At 39.7% G+C, this 19,918-nt stretch overlaps 1 protein-coding gene across 2 annotated transcripts in view; it reads right to left on the bottom strand.

Annotated features, from left to right (window-relative positions):
- The window catches only part of DAAM2 (dishevelled associated activator of morphogenesis 2), a 209,919-nt gene that overhangs the window by 53,703 nt on the left and 136,298 nt on the right, over nt 1-19,918 (bottom strand). For both annotated transcript variants that reach the window (XM_075042929.1, XM_075042928.1), the window contains 6 exons: nt 15,442-15,775; nt 6,624-6,734; nt 5,513-5,616; nt 3,323-3,389; nt 2,266-2,383; nt 589-727 (listed from right to left, as the gene is read on the bottom strand). In XM_075042929.1, the coding sequence (XP_074899030.1) occupies nt 589-727; nt 2,266-2,383; nt 3,323-3,389; nt 5,513-5,616; nt 6,624-6,734; nt 15,442-15,775 (873 nt within the window). The remainder of the gene's footprint in view (nt 1-588; nt 728-2,265; nt 2,384-3,322; nt 3,390-5,512; nt 5,617-6,623; nt 6,735-15,441; nt 15,776-19,918) is intronic.

The following is a 19,918-nucleotide window of genomic DNA, read 5'->3' on the forward strand; positions in this document are numbered from 1 at the left end:
AAAAAAGGACTGAAAACAGGGAAGTTGAGATGAGAGCCAGCTCATGTAGCTAGACTTCTCAAATGGTGCATCCTATGGGAAAAAATAACAGTAGTGCCCTCAGCCAAGTCTGTGGGTGAGAGCATGCAGACATTTCATGAAGAGGTGAAAGGTTTTGTATGCTAGGTGGGGGCTGCTTTCCACTATTTGAAATCTTTCTAAACTATGTGCTCATTAGCGAGGAATGAGATCTAAGTAGAGATGACCACATTTTTTATTTTTTTTTTAAATCAGTGAAAGCTTTCATCAATATTCTGAATGAAAAAGGCACATGAGGAAGCCTTGTTATAATATCATGGGTGTTTCTGCTCTTCTAACCAGCTTAATATTTAATAGACATTAGAAGCCAAAGGCAAGGACTTTGCTAGAAAATACTGTCTGGGAAAGATCTCATTAGAAGGAAACTATTTAGAAGACTAACAAGACAATGAGAAGCTGTAAAGTAAAATCAGAATGTCCTCAGATACGATATTTTATTGTAAAGCACCTGCATACTTATCATATACTTATACCTGCATAACGGAAATAAACAATAATAATGCTGCTTACATTTTAATAATATTTTTGACATTGAAGTTTTCCAATGGAGCTATATCTGGATCATCTCCTCGTTCATCCTGAAGAACCATTTGTTGGAGTATTCTGTCCAACAGCTGCCACTGCTGGAAGTTTCCTCCACTCCTCTTATCTATATGGAAAAAGACCAGCCCATGAGAACTTCCATTTCCATGCCAAAGTGCACAGACCTGCCAACAGACTAGCATTCCTTCCTTTCCACCTTCCGTGTCAATCCTGTATGTAGTAAGTTATAGAACACAAGGCCTAACCCCGAAGTGTTGCTAGCAGATTATTTACAAACACCTGGCATGTTGGAACAACACATAACAGGCATGGGCAACTGTGCCTGATATGCACATTCAGGCTGTGCAACCCTTTTGACAGATTAGCCTAACTTGCACTTTAAATGCCTACAGAAGTGATTCCTTTGTGATAGCTGTTACTCAGTATTTTCCAGGGCTTGGTGTTGGGATTTTTTTTGGTACCTAGGTAACATTGTGACCAGGCACTGTATAAACAATCAGATCTTCTATCTGTGTGCTCAGTTATCTACAGGTCAGTGAAACTCAACTGGCATGTAAAATTCATACAAACATGAATCTCCCCCAAAAAGTGGGGGGAGAAAGAACAGAAATTGAACCAAAAGGACTGATCCCATGGATATCAAACAGAAGAGCTAGAGCAACATGAAGTTCATCTCAGCTCCAATGAGTTACATAACCTAGACCTTTAGATTCTTTAAAACTGCTCCAGTACAATCCTGTCCTGGCCTAGCAGGATTTAGCCCTTCTTGCACCAAAAATGCAGGTCAATATCTAAAGTTAAAGTACTGTCTTAAAAAGTAATATCAAGGAGACCACTGGGACAAACAACTGCTTGAATTTGTGCACAGCAGTACTTGAATGTCATGAGTGCCTGAAAACATACCACATTACTTTCTGAAAAAGCATACCACAGTACATCTCCCTCATGTTCCCTTCTCAGTTTGACTGCTCAAGTATGGCTGAAAGTAATGAAGACCAGCACCTTATACCTAACAGGATTAAGGCAGACAGTTCTTTAGTGATCTTGCTATGCCTTTGGTCATCTGCTACACTCTGGAGCATAACTGATTTATTTTGTTACAGTTAACAAGAAGATTGCTATCACTTCTCTTGAAAACAAATGCCAATGTTATTTTTCAGTTTGAGTTCAGGAGCTCTCCACTGATGCATTGCCATGAGATAGCAGCCTCAAGACTTACCGTGGAATTTCCCAGTGACAGAACAGCTTTCAGTACTGTATTGTTTCACCAGAAAAATTCCTCAGTGCATTTTGTTAATATTGAAAATGGTATCTATTTCTGGGAATTTCATGATCTAGAGCACAAGGACTCTTTTTTAAAACTTCTAATTTAAAATCATTAAAAGCTCTGTCAGTGACTAAATGGAATGTCTCAGCTACTTAATTTTATTTGCAAGTGCAGAGAGGTCAAGCTGCTGCTTTAAGTATTGCGACAAAAATCTGCTGGATGGAGTCAGTGTAAGATACCAAGTTCCTTAGCCACTGCCAAGTTCTGAATGGAAGACAAGGGCAGTGTGTGTCCTGGTATCTGTGACCCTGTACCTACACCAAAGCTTCACCCAGTTCTTCAATATCCCTTGCTCTGGGAAACTGTGATATACTCACATGGCATCTGCAAGCAGTGCTGGAGGATGGATAACAAATAGGGATAGGCATCTGTGTGCTTCAATCTCTTCTTGATCAACTCAAACATCTGAGAGGCACTTTTTGTATCAATGTGGATCTGAAGTGGGAGAACGTAAGGAAAGAACAAGTAAGAGAAAAAACATGCACAGTGAAAGCCTGACTAACAGTGAAAGATCTGATCAACACAGAGACAGGAAAATTTCCAGCACCTAGACCTCTGAAGAGTCTCCTGCAGTGTCCAGCTGTAAGTTCCAGTGAGGACCAGGCACATGGGTCTTTGAGACCAGCATTGCCATCCCCACTCCAGTATGGAAGAGATCCCCAAATGAAAGGGCTAGAAAGGTGGAAGGCATGCAAAACCACCAAGAGCTGTTCTGGAGCAAGTAAAACATTAGGGTCCTCGAAAGTGGTAGCACAAATAGTAGAAGCTAAGCAGGAAAGGGCTTGTTGTTCTGTATTGGTGTGCGGCAAGAGCTGGGCATAAAGAAAGAGGAAACCATAATTATTCTGGATCCTACAGCCTCTTACTGTTGCTGGAGGCTGTGGAAACTGTCCTTTTTTATGCTCATCTTTAAAATTCACCCAATCTAAAATACCAATCCTCTCCACAGGCTCTGAGGTGACAGTCTTCAGGACAGATTTCTGTAATTTTGGGAAAAGTATCATAGAAGAGCCCAAGCTTCACCCATAGTCCTGTAAAGGTGTTGTCTGAAACTAGAATGCATCTGGATGATCAGGTCTGAGAACATGAGAGCAGGGTTGAGAACCTCCTCTACTCCTGAACCTTCAGCGAAACAAAAGAATGAAGTCTTTGTCAAAGATACTTGGCAGAAGCCTTGTCTGTGATCATTGTTTTCATTGCTCACACATCACAGACCCCCACTTGCTAACTGAGAAACAATGAAAACAAGAGCACCAGCAACTCTCAGCACCGAAGTCAATCATTGTTTTCAGGGAACACAAAGAGAAATTGCACCAAGCATCCAAAGTGGATGTTCAGCTTTGGCAAGTTTAGGTACTCCAGAGAAAAACCTACCAGGTCAAACCGCTTGGCAAGTTCCAGGTCATCTTCATTTCTGACCATCTCAAAGAAATCTAAGTGCCTAAGAGAAAACAAAAAAAACCAAAACAAACAAAACCTGCCAAAGTTCATGGCATAATTCAGACATAAACTAAGCGTGTCACTACAGAAGCAGCAACACCTTTCTTTCAGCTAGAATGCTTGGAAATTGGCAAGCCTTTCTTACATGAAATGCTGGGATAGGTAAGCAAGGCAACTCATGGAAAAAAGAATGGCTGGCTAAGGTGTACATGCTCTTTAATCCTTGTGCTAAGTCACTGTGTTGAGGTAAGGCTGCCAAAAATAAACATGAAATAGGAAAGAGATATTCTATTTTTTCTGAATGCAATGCCTGCAGTGATAATACATTTCTAAAAAGTCCATGCCATACTTGCTAACCAGGTATTAGACCATTAACAAATTGTTTCTTTTGCACAGTGGAGCAGGGATGCATTCAGTGAATTAGTTAAACAGCAGAGCACACAGCTGTCTTTACATTTGCCTATTGATGAGCACAGCAGCATGCCTCTGTTGAGATCTGGGTGACTTGGTGACAGACACATTTGACCATGGCATCTGGACTTCTCTCGCATGGAGACCAGAGCACAGCAGATGATGTGGAGAAAGGCTGTGGCACATCCCCCTGTATAGACCTGGCATATAGTCTATGTAATCCAGGCATCTTGGATCCTCTCAAACCTCTGTTATCATTCTCATCATTATAATTTGTAAAATCCAAAAGTGCCCCTAAGACCCTCCTAAATACTGCTGGTTACTGACCGAAGGAACAGAGATTGCCTATAGGACAGATTCTCTTCTTGGTTATAATGTTGTAGATCAAAAGTAACATTACTGGTTCCAGCTCTGCAGCAAACTGTAGACACATACAACTGCATGCAATCATTCCCTGTGACATTAATACACAGGTATATGCCTCCACCTGCCCAAAGATGTGAGGCCACTCTTTATGACAGACAGCTGGTGCTAACCTGGTGCTTATGCAGAATCTCAGGCACACTACATTTGCCCCCAAGGATAGTTCTATCACCCTACAGCAGCTCCTGACAGTGGATGTTTGAGAAAACAGAGCCTTGAAAGCTTGATAGGCCTGATCCACAGGTTTTTCACAATGTGCTGTGGCAAACTTGACACTTCTATCTAAGAAATCCCAGGTATCAGATACCTACAAATCAGCCCGGCTCTGTAGGAAGGGTCTTGGAGCAGCAGACAATAAGGGATAGCAGCAGATCAGCAGGTCAATGCCTCTCCACAAAGCTTAATGTGGTCACAGGACAAGGTAGACTCCCAGGGCTGCCTGCTCTTACACCTTAAAATGCTTCATTTTGTTAAGCAAATGTATTTCACCAGGCTTCTCATTGGTTCATCAGTCTTTTAGCTTGAAGTGTCTCAGTCAAATTGTTCAGATTGTTTACTCCAAATTTATTTCAGCAAGTGGCTTTGTGAAGGGTTTAATTTAAGGTCCTTAGCAGCTTCAATTACTGTGGCAAAAATATGGAATTGCTAGTAGAGAAAGCATTTATTATCTGCATAACTTTTAACACAGTAATTTGAAGGTGCCATTCAGTGTTACATTTTGTGCAGTAGCAGGGCTGTTTGAAGATGCTCCTCATTCTTCTCTCTTGCACCCTTGGCATCTCTACCCCTTCATCCACCACAGGTGCCTCTTCTCTCATAGTTGTGCCAGTGCCACTGTTTGGGAGGGTGTAGTACAAGCTAGATCACAAAAAAGACTGAGCTTAAAGAAAAAGCTTGGAAACTCAGAACCTGTGCTTTGACCACATATACTCAGTCTCAATGAAGTCAATGAACTACTAGCTTCCCTCCCTCCCACCAGGACAAGCTTTTGTTCCAGTTTTACTACAAGAAAACAGAATTAGACCTTTTTTTTTTTCATTCTGATTGCCATCCCCAGCTTAGAAGAAAAGCAATTCAGCAACTCTTTGCCACAGCCACTGCCAATTTAGTATGTATGTTTCCTACTTCATCTGCTGATTTTAAGAAAAAAATTTCCTTTTTATCTTTAAGGGAGCCAGTTTCAGGAAGAGTCAGAGACAGCTTTGTGCTTAAATCTGAAACCCAAATAGAGTCGAGTTTCTAAGAACTTTTTCTGTTGATCAATAACTGTTCTCAGAAAACATGTCTTACCTGTCCAGTGTGGAATTCTCATGTCCTCTTAGCTTGTCAATGACAGGTTGAATTCCCAGCATTAGAAACTCGTATCGTAGGTGTAATCGGAACTCCAAGTTGTCCTTAAAAAGTGAGGGCAAACCAAGTTATTCAGTTCTAAAAGCTTTTAATCACGTTTTTTTAAAAAAATGACAACTACTTAAAACCTCAGTTCTTCCCTTTTTAATGTAATCTATCCTGACACCAAACTCACAGGATGATTAATTCCAGTAAAGTAAGTAAAAAAAAAAATTAATACCTTTGCCTCTGTTTCAATTAAAAATACAATCCTTATTTACCTACAGTGAGTGCTCCATGTCCAGTTAGGACAGCATACTCCATATTGTTCCATAAAGAACAAAAGTTATTAGTGTTTGTTCTGCTAGTCCATTAAAGGTCTACCTCCTGCTTACAGATGAACAGTACTACAGTCTTCCTCCTAGTTTTTATGTTTATTTGTCATAAAATCACTATATACTCTGGCAAACTTCACACCTATTCAATGGGATATTACAGGACTGCCAGAGATTGAGACAAATACATTGCCAGACAGAGCTCTTATGAGCTTGTTGTCTGTTGTGGTTTAACCAAAAATAGAAAAGCCAATGTAACAGAAGTAACACTTTTAATGAAACAAAATCAGTTAAAACTATCCTCCAGACTCAAAAGAAAGTCTTGTTAATGAAAGAAAACCAAGAAACTATCTTTTCTGAAATGTCTCCCTTTGACATTTTTAAATAAAAATGTTTTGAGTTTGGCTTTGAGTCAAAACAACATTTCAAAACAGTTCTGAAGGTAAACCAAAATGTTTTCTAAAAGGCTGAAATCAAGAGGTAAATGCTTTGCAGTTCTTTAAAAAAAAACCCTGAAGCAATCATTTCAGTGCAAGTAGTCTTATGTTATATTAGAAGAGGCTGAGAATGAAATAACATGGAAGACATTATAAGACTGATACTAACAATAAGCATTATTTTCCACAAACTATATCTACACAATAACACAAGATTTGTGACCTAATCTATTAGCCATTTCCAAGGTAAAATAATTCAAGCATAACATTTTGGAAGGAATTTCCAGGGCAGTGACTCACCTCTCCAGCACCAGCATTCAGAACAGCATTGATAAAGGACATGATGGCTGTTTTGAGATTTACTTCATCTCGGTATCGCCCCGTGCTTCGGTCTAGCTCATTCAACAACGTCTGAAACAGAACAGCAGGCTGGGTTAGAGGAGATAATCTAATTCCTTGCACCATTTTGCATACTGTTCATAGGATATGCACACAGTCTTCTTTTGATTTGCTATATATTTGCTTAAAGAAATATTTTTTTCAGACAAGGTTTTTAGCAATTTTGGGCATGCCACAATAAACAAATGAAGAATAGTGATGAGAATAAAATACCCACCTGATCGTAATGGAAAAAAAAAAAAAGTTTTTTTAAAATAAGCTATTATTTGAGAAAAAGCAGATGCCCTTTATGGCTCCTGCCAACATGATCTAAGAAAGCAGCAGAATGATGTCCTTCCTAGTCACATAACTCTGTATGGTGAATATGACAGGGAGTTTATACATGCAGAAAAAACAGCATCAGATTCATACATCCTTTCTACTCACATCACTCAAGTAATTTTCATTATTTTCTTGGATCTCAGCAAGACAGATTGCACTTACATATACAGGGGGAGAGAATTCTAAAGAGAAGCTGTCTTTTGAGGAATAAAACCTATACGTGGACCTTGGCAGATTTTCCTTGTTCCTTCACTTACAACCATTTCACATCAAGCAGACAATTACCTACCTCTTGGTAAGCTCCTTTTAGGGATTTGCAAATAACAGGAATATCCCCTGTGCATACAGCTCCAAAGCTCAAAGGTGAATTACACAGCTGCACTGGAAGAGCAGTTAAGCTCCAGTTGCCTTGTTACAGAATCATAGAATGGTTTGTGTTGGAAGTGACTGCTAAAGATCAGCTAGTCCAACCCTCCTGCAATGGGCAGGGACATCAGGTTGCTCAAAGCTCCATCCAGCCTGACCTTGAACACTTTCAGGGATGGGGCATCTACAAATTCTCTGGGCAACCTGTTCCAGTGTCTCACCACCCCCATTGTAAAAAAATTTCTTCCTTTTATCCAATCTAAATATAGCCTTTTTTTAGTTTAAAACCATTACCCCTTGTTCTGTCACTACAGATCCTAGTAAAAAGTCTTTCTTTGTCTTTCTTATAAGCTTCCTTTATATATTGGAAGGCTACTATAAGGTCTCCCTGGAGACTGTATGTCTCCCCATTAACCAAATATCAAGGATATTTAGCATTCAGCGGGTATTAGCACAGAAATGCTTTTGATCTAATCTCTACACATTTATAGATATTTCACCATAATCTTGTGAGCATCAGGAGACAAAGGAGAAAAAAGACTAAACAAATAATGTTGGTAGCCTGTGCCTTATAAAGTCTATTTAGGATTCATTTCACTTGAATGTTTACCAAAGAGGTTATATGTAGAAATTGATTAGACATGAAAGCAACTCTACTTTTAGCTTTATGCTGATGACCATGAATCTTCTCTTCAGGATCTTCTCTGATCAGTTCATAATTCCAAGGATGATTTTCCTTACTGGAAGAGTAACAAATTCCATTTGAGATGTGCTAGTTCAATTGTGTGTGTCTCACTCCAGTGTAAATAATAAACACCCCACACTCACATATTTGTTTTGCTGATCCACTAGAAAATACAGAATTCTTTTTACTCTTCCCAAGAAGTTTTGGCCATAAAGGGAGAATGAAGGCAAAAATAACTTTTTAGTGTTCAGCTCAGCAGATCTGTCTAAATAATATTTTGAAGCTATGATGCTGAATAAGAAAGTTCATTTTCCTTTAGTCAATCTTCTGTCCCTGGCTACTGAAAGCATTCATTCAAAGCAAAATCTTTCCTGTGCTAGCCATCAGTTTCATAGGTCTATCTGGTTTCCTGTAGAAAATGGACATCACCATGGAGATATGCCTCAAGAAACAGGGGGAATATCCTCCGGTGCATTCCCCAGGGGAAAGTATACCGTCCTGGCTTCATGCAAACCCTTTGTCTGTGTTTGTGTAAAAATCTTTTGATCTATCATACACTGCTCCTGACAACTGTTCTTATGTCTGAGCATAGTATGTTCAGTATCAAGCAAGCTTGATTTCATAAACCCCTTTTTCTTGCATCTTCTAAATTGCCCAGCTAGTGCTTGCAAATGTCCCTACTCCAGACATTTGAACTTCCATCACATCCACGATTTTCCAGTAGTTATATTATGGCCAAACACCAACCCTTCCCCCATTTTGTTAGAAATGGGAATGAGTCTTACATAAAAATACATGAAATGCCCTATGAGTCAGACTGATGGTCAGTCCAGTCCAACATCCTATCTTTGACAATGACAATAGGAGACTATTTAAAAGGTCTTTAAATTCACCAAACAACCCAACTCTTCCACTTGACAAATAAGCATAAGTGAAATAAATGTGAGAATTTAGTTCTGTTACAGTCAGATTTGACACTGAAATCCAAAGCACATGTGTCTTCTTGGAATAATTTAAGTAGCCATTACTACTAAAGCCTCAAATCCAAGGATCGTTTTGCTGGTTTTCTTCAGAGGCCTCATTCCTACCATATATTCTTACAGACTTTTATGAACATGCTAGACTCTATACAACAACATATCAGATACAGCATCCAGACAGGTTGAAGGATGTTAACAAAAGTTTTCTGGCCTTCATTTCAGAAGGAGCAGAATGCAGCGGGGGCCAAGCCAAATTCAGGGCAAGAAAAAAACCCAACAACTCTGGGCTGCACCAAGCTAATTGAAGAACAGCACATCTTCATGTGATTGTTCAGCTCTAGAAGGAAACACTATAAGTTCATGCAATTCCTAAAGATCAGTCTACACCCACACACTGTGGCCGAACTCCAATATCTCTAACCCTTTGCAAATGGCTGTGGTTCAAGTCTTCACTTGAACATTTCCTGTGAAAAAGATTTCACCACACCTCTTGGCAGCCAGCTCTGTGGATCAATTGATCTTATGGTTGTAAAGGTTTTTCCTACTATTTAAGCAAAACTTTCCTCACTTAATCCCATTATTCCTCATCACTGACATCCAGTAGGGTTTCATTCAATCTGCAGAAAACCTCAAAAGGCTTTGGATGAGCCCTGAGGGGAAGAAGGAAATCAAGGGGGAATACAGGATTTTAATTTGCTCCTTGTTAGCTCCACTTCCAGAATTCCAAATTGATCAGATTTCTCCCTACAGATTATAGTCTGTACTGACGGTGTTTAGCACAAGCCAGGCAAGGAGGCTCTGGAAGGCATGCTCCTAATCTCCACCTTTCAACTGACAATATCAAGCTTCCTTTATTCCTTCACCTCAAGCTTCAAAATTCCTAGCAGCATTAAGGAAGAAAACAAGAGCATTCTGCCCAAAGCAGCCCAGTTAATATTTTCATCATCAAGTGAAATCAGCTCCTCTCAGACAGTATCTAACACGTAGGTTCTCTCAAGACTAATAGGAAAACTCTTTCTCCCCACAGGGATCCCCAGCTGAATGGGTGTTTCAGATAGCAAACTAGGCTGGAAGGGCACTGGAACATCCTAATACACTTTTCTGGGCCAGTACAGCGCTATGACTTTGCAACATTAGTTTGACTCAAAATCTGGCATGTTAAAAAGTGCAACGTGTTACAATATCATAAGGCAATGCATTCACTCCACAGGTGAAATGAGGGGAAGCAGCAAGCATAACAATAATCAGAAGGGCAACAGCTTAGGGAAGAGTAAGATTGTGCCCCTTTCACAAAGGAAACCAGTCATAAATAAGATAATGCAGACATGAATGACACTGAAATCAGAGACTCTTCTTTTTCAGTTTTCATAGCATTTTAGAAACCTCCATCTTCACAAGAAAAGCGCCTAAGAAATTAAAGATAAGGCAACATTTTCATGGTCACACAGTGAGCCAGTGACAGAATTGCACTGCTACCGGTTTTGAACACATCAGATGGAAAAGAATCCCAGCAAGGACACCAAGGGCTCATCTTTCTAATTCCACATTTCTGCTTTGATGGTTTATTGTCTGGATTTCCAATGTTTTCTTTCATTTCTCTTCTTTAAGGGGCAGAGTAGAATTTGTAGGCAAAGCAGCATATTTCAAACAAAAACTGGATGAGGAAAAGACAGAGCTTTTCCAGATGATTGCCTCAGGAAGAAGATTGAAGGCATGCCTTTATATTATGGTGGTATTTGAGTAAAGATGGAATACTATTCTGAAGAGGACAGTTTTCAAGGAATATCTTAAAAGAGGAGCTGCAGACTGCCTGTTGGACATTAAAGGGAGAGTTATTCTAGGCTGAAGGGCAGCATGAAAGAAGGGTCAAAGATCAAAGCAGACAAAGGGATCAGCTCAGGCAAAAAGCTGTGGCAAATGTGAGAAAATAGGAATAGCCACAATGTAAATTCAGACACAAACATAAAGTATAGAATTTTGTTGTAAGTACCAAGACAAAGATGATCCTGAAGATAGACCTGTGAACACACTGAACAGCAGAGATAGGGTGAAGATGTAGTGCTAAAGGGCATTCAAGCGAAGACTGAAGATTCAACAAAGAAGAGTAAGTTCTGGAGAATCTCCCATAGCTTTAAAGTGACTCCTCTCTGAAGCTGTGCATCAGATTGATAATTGCAGTCAGTAGACAAAATGCTGGCAATTTAGAAAGAAGCAATATTTTACATCAGAGTTTCCACTCAGAGTAAAATATGAAATTTTGTTAAGGAGATAGTCCTTCATATTCATAAAAGTTCCATCTATATTTTCCATTAACTTCAATTAAAGAAAAAAAAGAACACATCAAAAAGCAAAGACATCCTTTCCAAGACATTTCAGCACAGTTTGATTACTAGTCTTCAGTTGGTATGACCTGGTGCAATTTAGTTAAATTAATTGGGATTATAAGTGTTTATATCACTCAGGAATCTCACTGTAATTTGGATTTTTACTTCAGATACATTGTTATCACTCTGTAAGTTTCCAGTTCAAATAGTAGGAGTTATAGCAAGACTAGTTACAGCAAGTTTAGTAAGAAACATATCTTAAGTCGCAGCTTTCCCTCCCTACTAATTTACCAGTTGCTGGGTCGTCTGACTACTTTTGGCTAGCTGTGCCAGGTAGCAAGAGTTGTGCTTAGAACACTGACCAGCAGTAACTTCTGACATTCAATGAAACATGTCATGTTTTAGGTTACCATGTTAAATACATGATCTCTACATCACTCCACCACACTTGAGCACGTGCAAATTGGAAATAATCAGCGCTCCAATCTAAAGTTGTTAGCAGCAAGTTATGCACAAGCTCAAGTTTTAGAGGGTTGCCAGTAAGTAATTCTGAACCTCTCTTCCTCCTTCTGACAAAGAAGAGTGGAAGCAGAACCATGCACCCCAAATTTTTATTCATCACCATGATATTCTTCTGCAAGAAGGCAAAAAAAAAAAAAAAAAGAAAAAAATTTGTGTTGTGGAAAAGTAGATCTGGAACAGTGTTTCTTACATTTACCTCCTGATTCCTCAAGATGCATAGTGCTGGTCAGCACAGATGATGTGGAGAGAGTGGGACACTTAGATTTACTGCAATCTGCAGAGGGGAAAATAAATCCAAACACATAGTATACAAAGTGCCAGCTTTCATAGATGAGGAAGGATAAATTGACAGTGAGGTGGCTGAAAGGGATAAAGAATATTATCAACCATTGTCGTCAGGAAGGCAACTTAAGGAAAAGCAACAATTGCACTGATGTTGTCAGAAGTCAGCCGTTACCTGTAAAGATATTTATTGGACATTTCGATAAAAGTGAGCTCAGTACAGTTTCCAGAAAGCCCTACACTTTTTGCTTCACAAGAACTGAGTTTGATTTCCAAAACTGAGAATCTGAAATTATTCTCCTTTTAGGTATTGTGTGTCTAATTTGGCCTTTGTCTTACAGAGCTAGATATAGAGAAAGAATGAGCAGTGCCTTTGCAGCTCCCAGCTTTCCTTCCCCCCCCCCCCGCCATTAGAATCAGTCTGCAATAATGAACCGTAAAGCCAAAGGAATAAATTCCTACTCTGCACATTCAAGGTATATTTCTCTTTTTCCTACACTTTAGTTCATTCTTTATTACTTTTCACAGAAAGAATTCTCGTTTCTTGGTTCTGCCAGATCCCCAGTTGTGGGGGATCATTTTTAACATAACAGTGATTAGGTGTGGCCAGTCAAAGTCAACCTAAAGCTGCAAACTCTAACCTGGTTGGACATTTCAATGCACTGAGCAATGCTGCTAGTTGCTCAAGCTACAGGAAACATGTCCCCAAAAGAGTTCAGTTTGAAACCTAAAGGATCTCTTCAGATACTTGCTAAGTCTGGGTTACCAAGATTACACTCAGGACAAGGATAAAGAAAAAAAGGCTTTCACCAGCTTTCATTGAACACCACATCTTTGAAGTTTACAGTAAATGTATAGGATAAGCATTGTCAGCTCATCCTTTTCTTAAAATGGCCTCCCATAGTCAAGTTACATTGGATGGTTCTCTCTCTCACAGACAATGAGCTGCAAGACCATTCTGAGACACAGGTGTGGGAAGGCAAAGATAAATAATACTCTCTTAACTGAGAAGTCCTAGAGTATCAGAGAATATTCCACTAGAACGTAAGGGAAACCATGACCACATTTGTTTTATCAGCATTTTAAAAATCCCCAGTCTCCCTGTTAGAAAAAAATGACTGAAGATGGATAAGGGACATCTTTGGATGAACCCTTACTTCCTCAAAATGAAACTCAAACTATTGCTGAGTGTAATGGAAAATCTCATTCGAGCATTTAGACACAAGTGTTAGAAATTGCAAACAAGAACGCATCCCTTCTGCTAAATCATTTTGGGTTTGGGGTGGGGCTTTTTATTTTGTTTAACAAAGAAAAAAGAGAGAGTACCCATTTATCTTTGATTTTTTTTCCCCAATGGAAAAGCATTTTGACAAAAACAAGCATTTATGGAAAGTACTCTTTCATGAATGTGAGAGTTGGTAAGCATCTGCAAATCATTACACCAGATTCCTCAAAAGCTCAGCTGTACAAGACCTGTGCTACCACACTTTGCCCAGCAATGACTTATCTCAGTTATTCAGTAAATTTTAAACCAATATAAAAAAAGAGAGAGAGGGTCCAACAGGAGACATTGAGTAAACTTAGCATCTAACTCCCATATGGGCTTATTAAGCAGAGTCACTTGGTCAAGTAAGGATAAGTTAACAAAGGACCACGAGTGTTGTCAGGGCTAAGTTACCACTGCCTTTTGCTGAGCATCTAAGGCTATCTGCACCTGCCTCCCAGGTATACAAGAATGTCAAATTAATTCAGGAAAGATCCTTTATTTCAGCTAATTACTAGAAAATAAGCTGATTTTAAAGTTTTTCCTTCTCTCTTTCATAAGCAGGCCACATTAACCTGCACATCATAACTCTGTACATGGCTTACATTTCTGCTTCTGCATTGGTCACTCCTATCCTACTCCTGTACTAAAGAATGGTCGCGCATTCTTATGACTGCAGCTGTAACCTCTTCACCTTCCAACTTTTACTGGAATTACTGTTTTCTCTATTGAAATAGCCTCAAGAGCTTTCAACTGAGATCAAAAGGCCCCCACGTTCTGGAGTCATACATCATACGTGCCATACCTGCATATTGAAGACATACACCAAGTTTGAATAGACAAACAATGCAAATGGGGCAGTGCACACAAAGGGGTGGACCTGGCAATGCCACACATAGGTTAATACCAAGCCAAGATCTCTTGCATCCCAGTCGCAGGTCTGAGACATAGTCAGTGAATCACATAGTGCATTCAGTTCTAACAACAATTGGCAGCTACTGTTCATGAGCACAGACTGTTTCTCCATTCACTTTTACAGTCGCAAGCTCATTGTAGCCCAAAATCCACTGATGCATTAGCTGAGGAGGAGGTAGGAGATAGTGGCTGACAGAAACCAGGATCCTGTCCCTGTTGGCCCAACTCCACCCTAATCGTTTCACATAACAAAGAATAGTAAATGGGTGAGGCTACCCCCAAGTTTAGGAGCTACAACTTCATACAGAGCAACAGATTCTGTTATATCTTTTTGCAAAGGTGCTCAGTTCACTAGGAAGAGGAACATTATAATAGCAGCCAGCAGTATCCACAATAAAATCCTGTCAATGATCTACCGATCTATCTCAAGGTCTCCAAGATTGAGATTCCCATTTGTGTTCTGAATGGGAGTTATCTGAGCCAACAGTTGCTAAATGGTGACAATTCACAAATTGATTGCTAAGTGGCAATTGAAATGCCTCCACTGTACATTATTTATCATAGAATCATAGAATCATCTAGGTTGGAATAGACCTTCAAGATCATCGAGCCTAACCATCAACCATGCCCACTAAACCATGTCCCATTGTCTCCATTATTTAATCCACAACTCCTTTATTACTAAATTAAGGGCTTTAAAATCAGGAAAAAGGCTCCTGGAATTCTGTGGCTTGAGCTTCTAGGGCAGAAAAAATCATTACCACCCCACAAATGCCATCAGGTTAGGTTATGAACACATTAGCAGCTTTCATTTAACATAGCAACCCCCCATTTTCAGGTAAAAAATAAGGGATTTTAAGTTAGCATTAATGACAAGCAATCTGGTCCTGAAAAATTATATATATGCTGATAATCTATTTGAGGAAGTGCCCTTCCTAAAACAAAATGAGAAATATTGCCTTTTTACTACCTAGCAAGTTTGCAATACGTGCACCGTAAAAATCACTCCCTGCAGAGATTCATCATACTGGCTATTTCTGGCAAAGTATCCTCCTTGTACCTGGAATCTTGTCCTTTCTGCAGCATAGACTTGGTAGTGAAGCATGGCTTGCAAGACTTTCTTGTGACCATCTGGTACCAAGCAGACAGCCCCTAGGATCTCCAGCACAGCAATCTTGGTCTTAATGTTCTCAGTCCGTAAGCTCTGGGAGATGATGTTGATACTCTCTGGATGAGCCAGGACATGAGCCCGTCCTTGGGAGTTGTTCATAAGTGCCTTGATACACCCTATAACGGATGTATGTATACGGCTCTCTGAAGTCTCATAGTCCATGCTCTTCAGGAAGTTCAGCAAACAGCTCAGGCCATCCAGCTCAATAAACCTGGTCACAAACCTGAAAAAAAAAAAAAAAAAAAGGCAGGAAAAATAAGGAAAGTAGACCAAAGGTGATTTATTCAAAAGATACCATATTATGCAACCCTGCGTCTGTAAAAGCTGGCTAGTTTTTAGCTTAAAGTTCACAGAATAATTCCCAGGTATTTAAGGAAAACAAAACAAAACAAAGCAAAGCAAAGCAAAACAAACAAAAAAGACAGAAGACAGACTGGCTAATAATGGTGTGTCACATAGTTTCAGGGTAGTTATATTCTATCACCTTAAGACCCTACTGTTCCATTGCTGTGGTCTTTGTTGCAGTTATCACCAAACACCTGCTATGGTCCACCCCAATATTTGCTGCATTTTCAAGGCTGAATGGATTCTTTCAAGTTGCTACATCTTACATACTTGCTAATATATACAAGATACATTTTCATACAGACACATCACCACACTTTTAACTATAAGTTCAGATAATCTTGAGAACCATTTTTAGACCTAGGTCAAACTTTTAGCCAATACTACTTATAGGCTTCCACATCCAGGTGCTGGGTACAGTGACAGAGGCAAACTCATTAGCACTGTGCCTGTCAGCTGTACTGACATAAATATAGGAACATGCTATATTTAAAAGGGACATGTTCTTCAGTAAAAGGCAAAGCTCCTATAATGGCCTTGGCTGATTTTTATTGGTTTGATTGTTTGTTTTTAGTTTGAGGAGGTATATTAAAGGATGGAACAGGTCCACTGTCAACATGCAGTAGCAAAATGTACAGTAAAAACATCATAAATAGAGGAAATACAGAATTAATCTGTTACCAATTGACACATCAAAGACTGAACCTATAGTAGGACAGGTTTATTTTGACCATTGACATCATGAGAGTTCTGTTTCTACTGTATTCTACCATAAAATTTGCCTTTCTTCAGGTTAAGATTATGGAAACTGAGGATGAAAACAATATAGGAGAAAGTCCTTGGAAAAGTGTAAGGTTTCGTTGAAAACCACGGTTAAAAAATCCAGATGGGTCAAATTAAACCATGCAAACATCCTCCTAGACAAATCAATAGAAAAGGATGGAATTATAAAAGTTAGTTTAAACCAATCATTCTAGCAATGTTTCATTTAGAGTTCCCAGGCTTAAAAATGGGGATTCAGAGATATGAGAAGGGCTGCAAATAATTTCTCTAGATTGCTTTGTTTACCTTCTCCTTCCTCTAACAGGTCGTTCAGGTAGGTGCACTTTTTTAGAATGTCTGAATGCAAAACCATGTGAATTATATTTGCATTTTCAGTCTACCAAAATGTACACCAATGTCGTGGTTTAACCCCAGCCAGCAACTAAGCACCACACAGCTGCTCACTCACTCCTCCCCACTCCCAGTGAGATGAGGAAAATTGAAAAAAAAAGTAAAACTCCGTGTTGATACAAGAACTGTTTAGTAACTAAAATAAAAGAAAATATAATAATAACATCAACAACAATTAAAAATATAATAACAGTAGTAATAATTGTAATGAAAAGGCATATAACAAAAAGAGAGACATTAGACCCAAGAAAAGACAAGTGATGCACAATGCAATTCCTCACCACCCGATGACCGAGCAGCTATCTGCCCCTCACGGCCAACTCCCCCCAGTTTATATACTGAGCATGATGTTCTATGGTATGGAATACCCCTTTGGCTAGTTCAGGTCATCTGTCCTGGCTATGATCCCTCCCAGCTTCTTGTACACCTGCTTGCTGGCAGAGCATGGGAAACTGAAAAATCCTTAACTTCGGATAAACGCTACTTATCATCAGTGTGTTATCAATATTATTCTCACACTAAATCCAAAACACACTGTACGAGCTACTAGGAAGAAAATTAACTCTATCCCAGCCAAAACCAGGACAGCAACAATAATATGTCCACATCCATGCTCTAAACAGCATAATGTAGAAAGATATCTCAAATTAAAAGGTTGTTAACAATTGCCACCTGTGTAACAAATTAAAAATATCAGAAGTCTGTGTCATTGTGCTTTTACCCAGCCCCTCCTCCTCCCTGTTGGATAGTTCCTAATGTGCTGTCTTTCTCCTCTCTGTCCTTAAGTGAGATACTGCTCCTAATATGCATCAGTAATGAAAGCACCATACTGAAAGACTGAATTTCACTGGTCTCTGTTCATGTCTCTGCACCAGCCAAACAAACCTGAGTCATATATCTCCTGGATAGTATGGACTTGACACATGTATGGTCTTCTGGTGGTTACATCCCACACCACACAGGAATTTTCAGGGCCTACCTGAAAGTTATGCTCACTATGATGACAGATTTGCCAACTTGAAGCTTATTTGGGCCAGCAGTTTGACCAGAAATATGGCAAAGCCTGGTGCTTTCAACTAAGTTTCGGTCTGAGGTTTGGGTTTTGTTCAAAATTGAATTTCAAAGTGAGTATCTGAGTAAGGGCAAGCACACACAGGAACAGGTGTACCAAAAATGAAAACAAGGTTTAGTTGAACCCTGCTAAGACAATCTGTCAAGTTTCATGCAGGTCTGATTGCACATTCTTTGGATGCATCATCTTGTCTACCCTAACAAATCATAGGAGCAAAAGCCCCTCTGCTTCCAGGCCAGAGAGTGGGATCAACATTGTGCACCAGGAATTTGGTAAGTCAATCAGTTAAACTGATTATAGGAAGATTAAAACTTAGTTCAGTTTCTGTAATACACTTAGCTGCTAGCATGCTGTTGTGGTTTAACCCCAGCCAGCAACTAAGCACCATCCCCCAGTTGGGATGGGGGAAAGAATTGGAAGAGTGAAAGTCAGAAAACTCATGGGTTGAGATAAAGACAGTTTAATAAGTAAAGCAAAAGCCACACATGCAAGCAAATCAAAACAAGGAATTCATTCAGCACTTCCCATTGGCAGGCAGGTGTTCAGCCATCTCCAGGAAAGCAGGGCTCCATCACATGTAATGGTTACTTGGGAAGACAAACGCCGTCACTCCGAACGTGTCCCCTGCCTCCTTCTCCTTACCCCAGCATTCTATGCTGAGCATGACATCATATGGTCTGGAATATCCCTTTGGTCAGTTAGGGTCAGCTGTCCTGGCTGTGTCCCCTCCCAAGTCCTTGTGCACCCCCAGCCTACTCGCTGGTGGGGTGGGTTGAGAAGCAGAAAAGGCCTTGACTCTGTGTAAGCACTGCTCAGCAGTAACAAAAACATCTTTGTGTTATCAACACTGTTTCCAGCACAAATCCAAAACATAGCCCCATACTAGCTACTATGAAGAAAATTAACTCTATCTTAGCCAAAACCAGCACACATGCCAAAGAAGACTGAAATAAGTGCATTCACGGCTAAGAGTTGCTGCTAAGGATGTATTTGGAACCAAAAAAAGCACAGCCTCAACATGTTACCAAACAATGGGGTGCCAATGACTTCTGAGCTTCTCTCTAACCCTGGGTCTAAAGAGCTGAGTTGCTCTTTGCCTCTACTATGGAAGGACTAGTTTAAATCCTCCTTCTCCTCACCTCCATATCTTAGCTATCTAATATCCACCTACACCTTAGCTATTCCCTCCATCTTTTAGGGGAGAGAAAAAAAAACCCCAAAACAAACCAAAAAAACAGGTGTCTTCCTGTTCTTTTCAGTTCCATGGCTGAGGGAAGACTTAAGATGGATACCTTTCTGAAGATACAGAGCTCTACTGACAAAAGAAAACATCCTGAAGGAGCGGCTGAACAAAGGGTCCCTTAAACATACTTTCAGATGGAATACCTGGTCTTATGACAAGACATACAAGGCACTACAACCTTCATGTATTTTAGCCTGCTCCGATGACCATGTGAAAAAAATGGTAAATGCACAAAAGTCACATTGTCCCAATTAAGTACAATCCCTTACTAAATTCACTGACAGAGCAATTTTTCTAGGACTGTTTGGATGAGGTCATTCCAAAAAGGAGGCATGCGCAGGAAAATGCTGTGTGTCGCAGACCTTGATTAATGACATAATTTAAAACAGTGTTGTGATTTTCCTGCACTCTTCCTAGTCCAGAGAGCAAACAGTAAGCTGCATTACTTAATAGGAAGCAAACCCAAGTAGCTTCCCATTTCAGCTGATATTAGAAGCAGGGATCAAATGATGATTTTCACCTTCCTTTTCCAA

This window comes from Buteo buteo, chromosome 12 (assembly GCF_964188355.1).
Source record: "Buteo buteo chromosome 12, bButBut1.hap1.1, whole genome shotgun sequence".
Taxonomy (NCBI): Eukaryota; Metazoa; Chordata; class Aves; order Accipitriformes; family Accipitridae; genus Buteo; species Buteo buteo.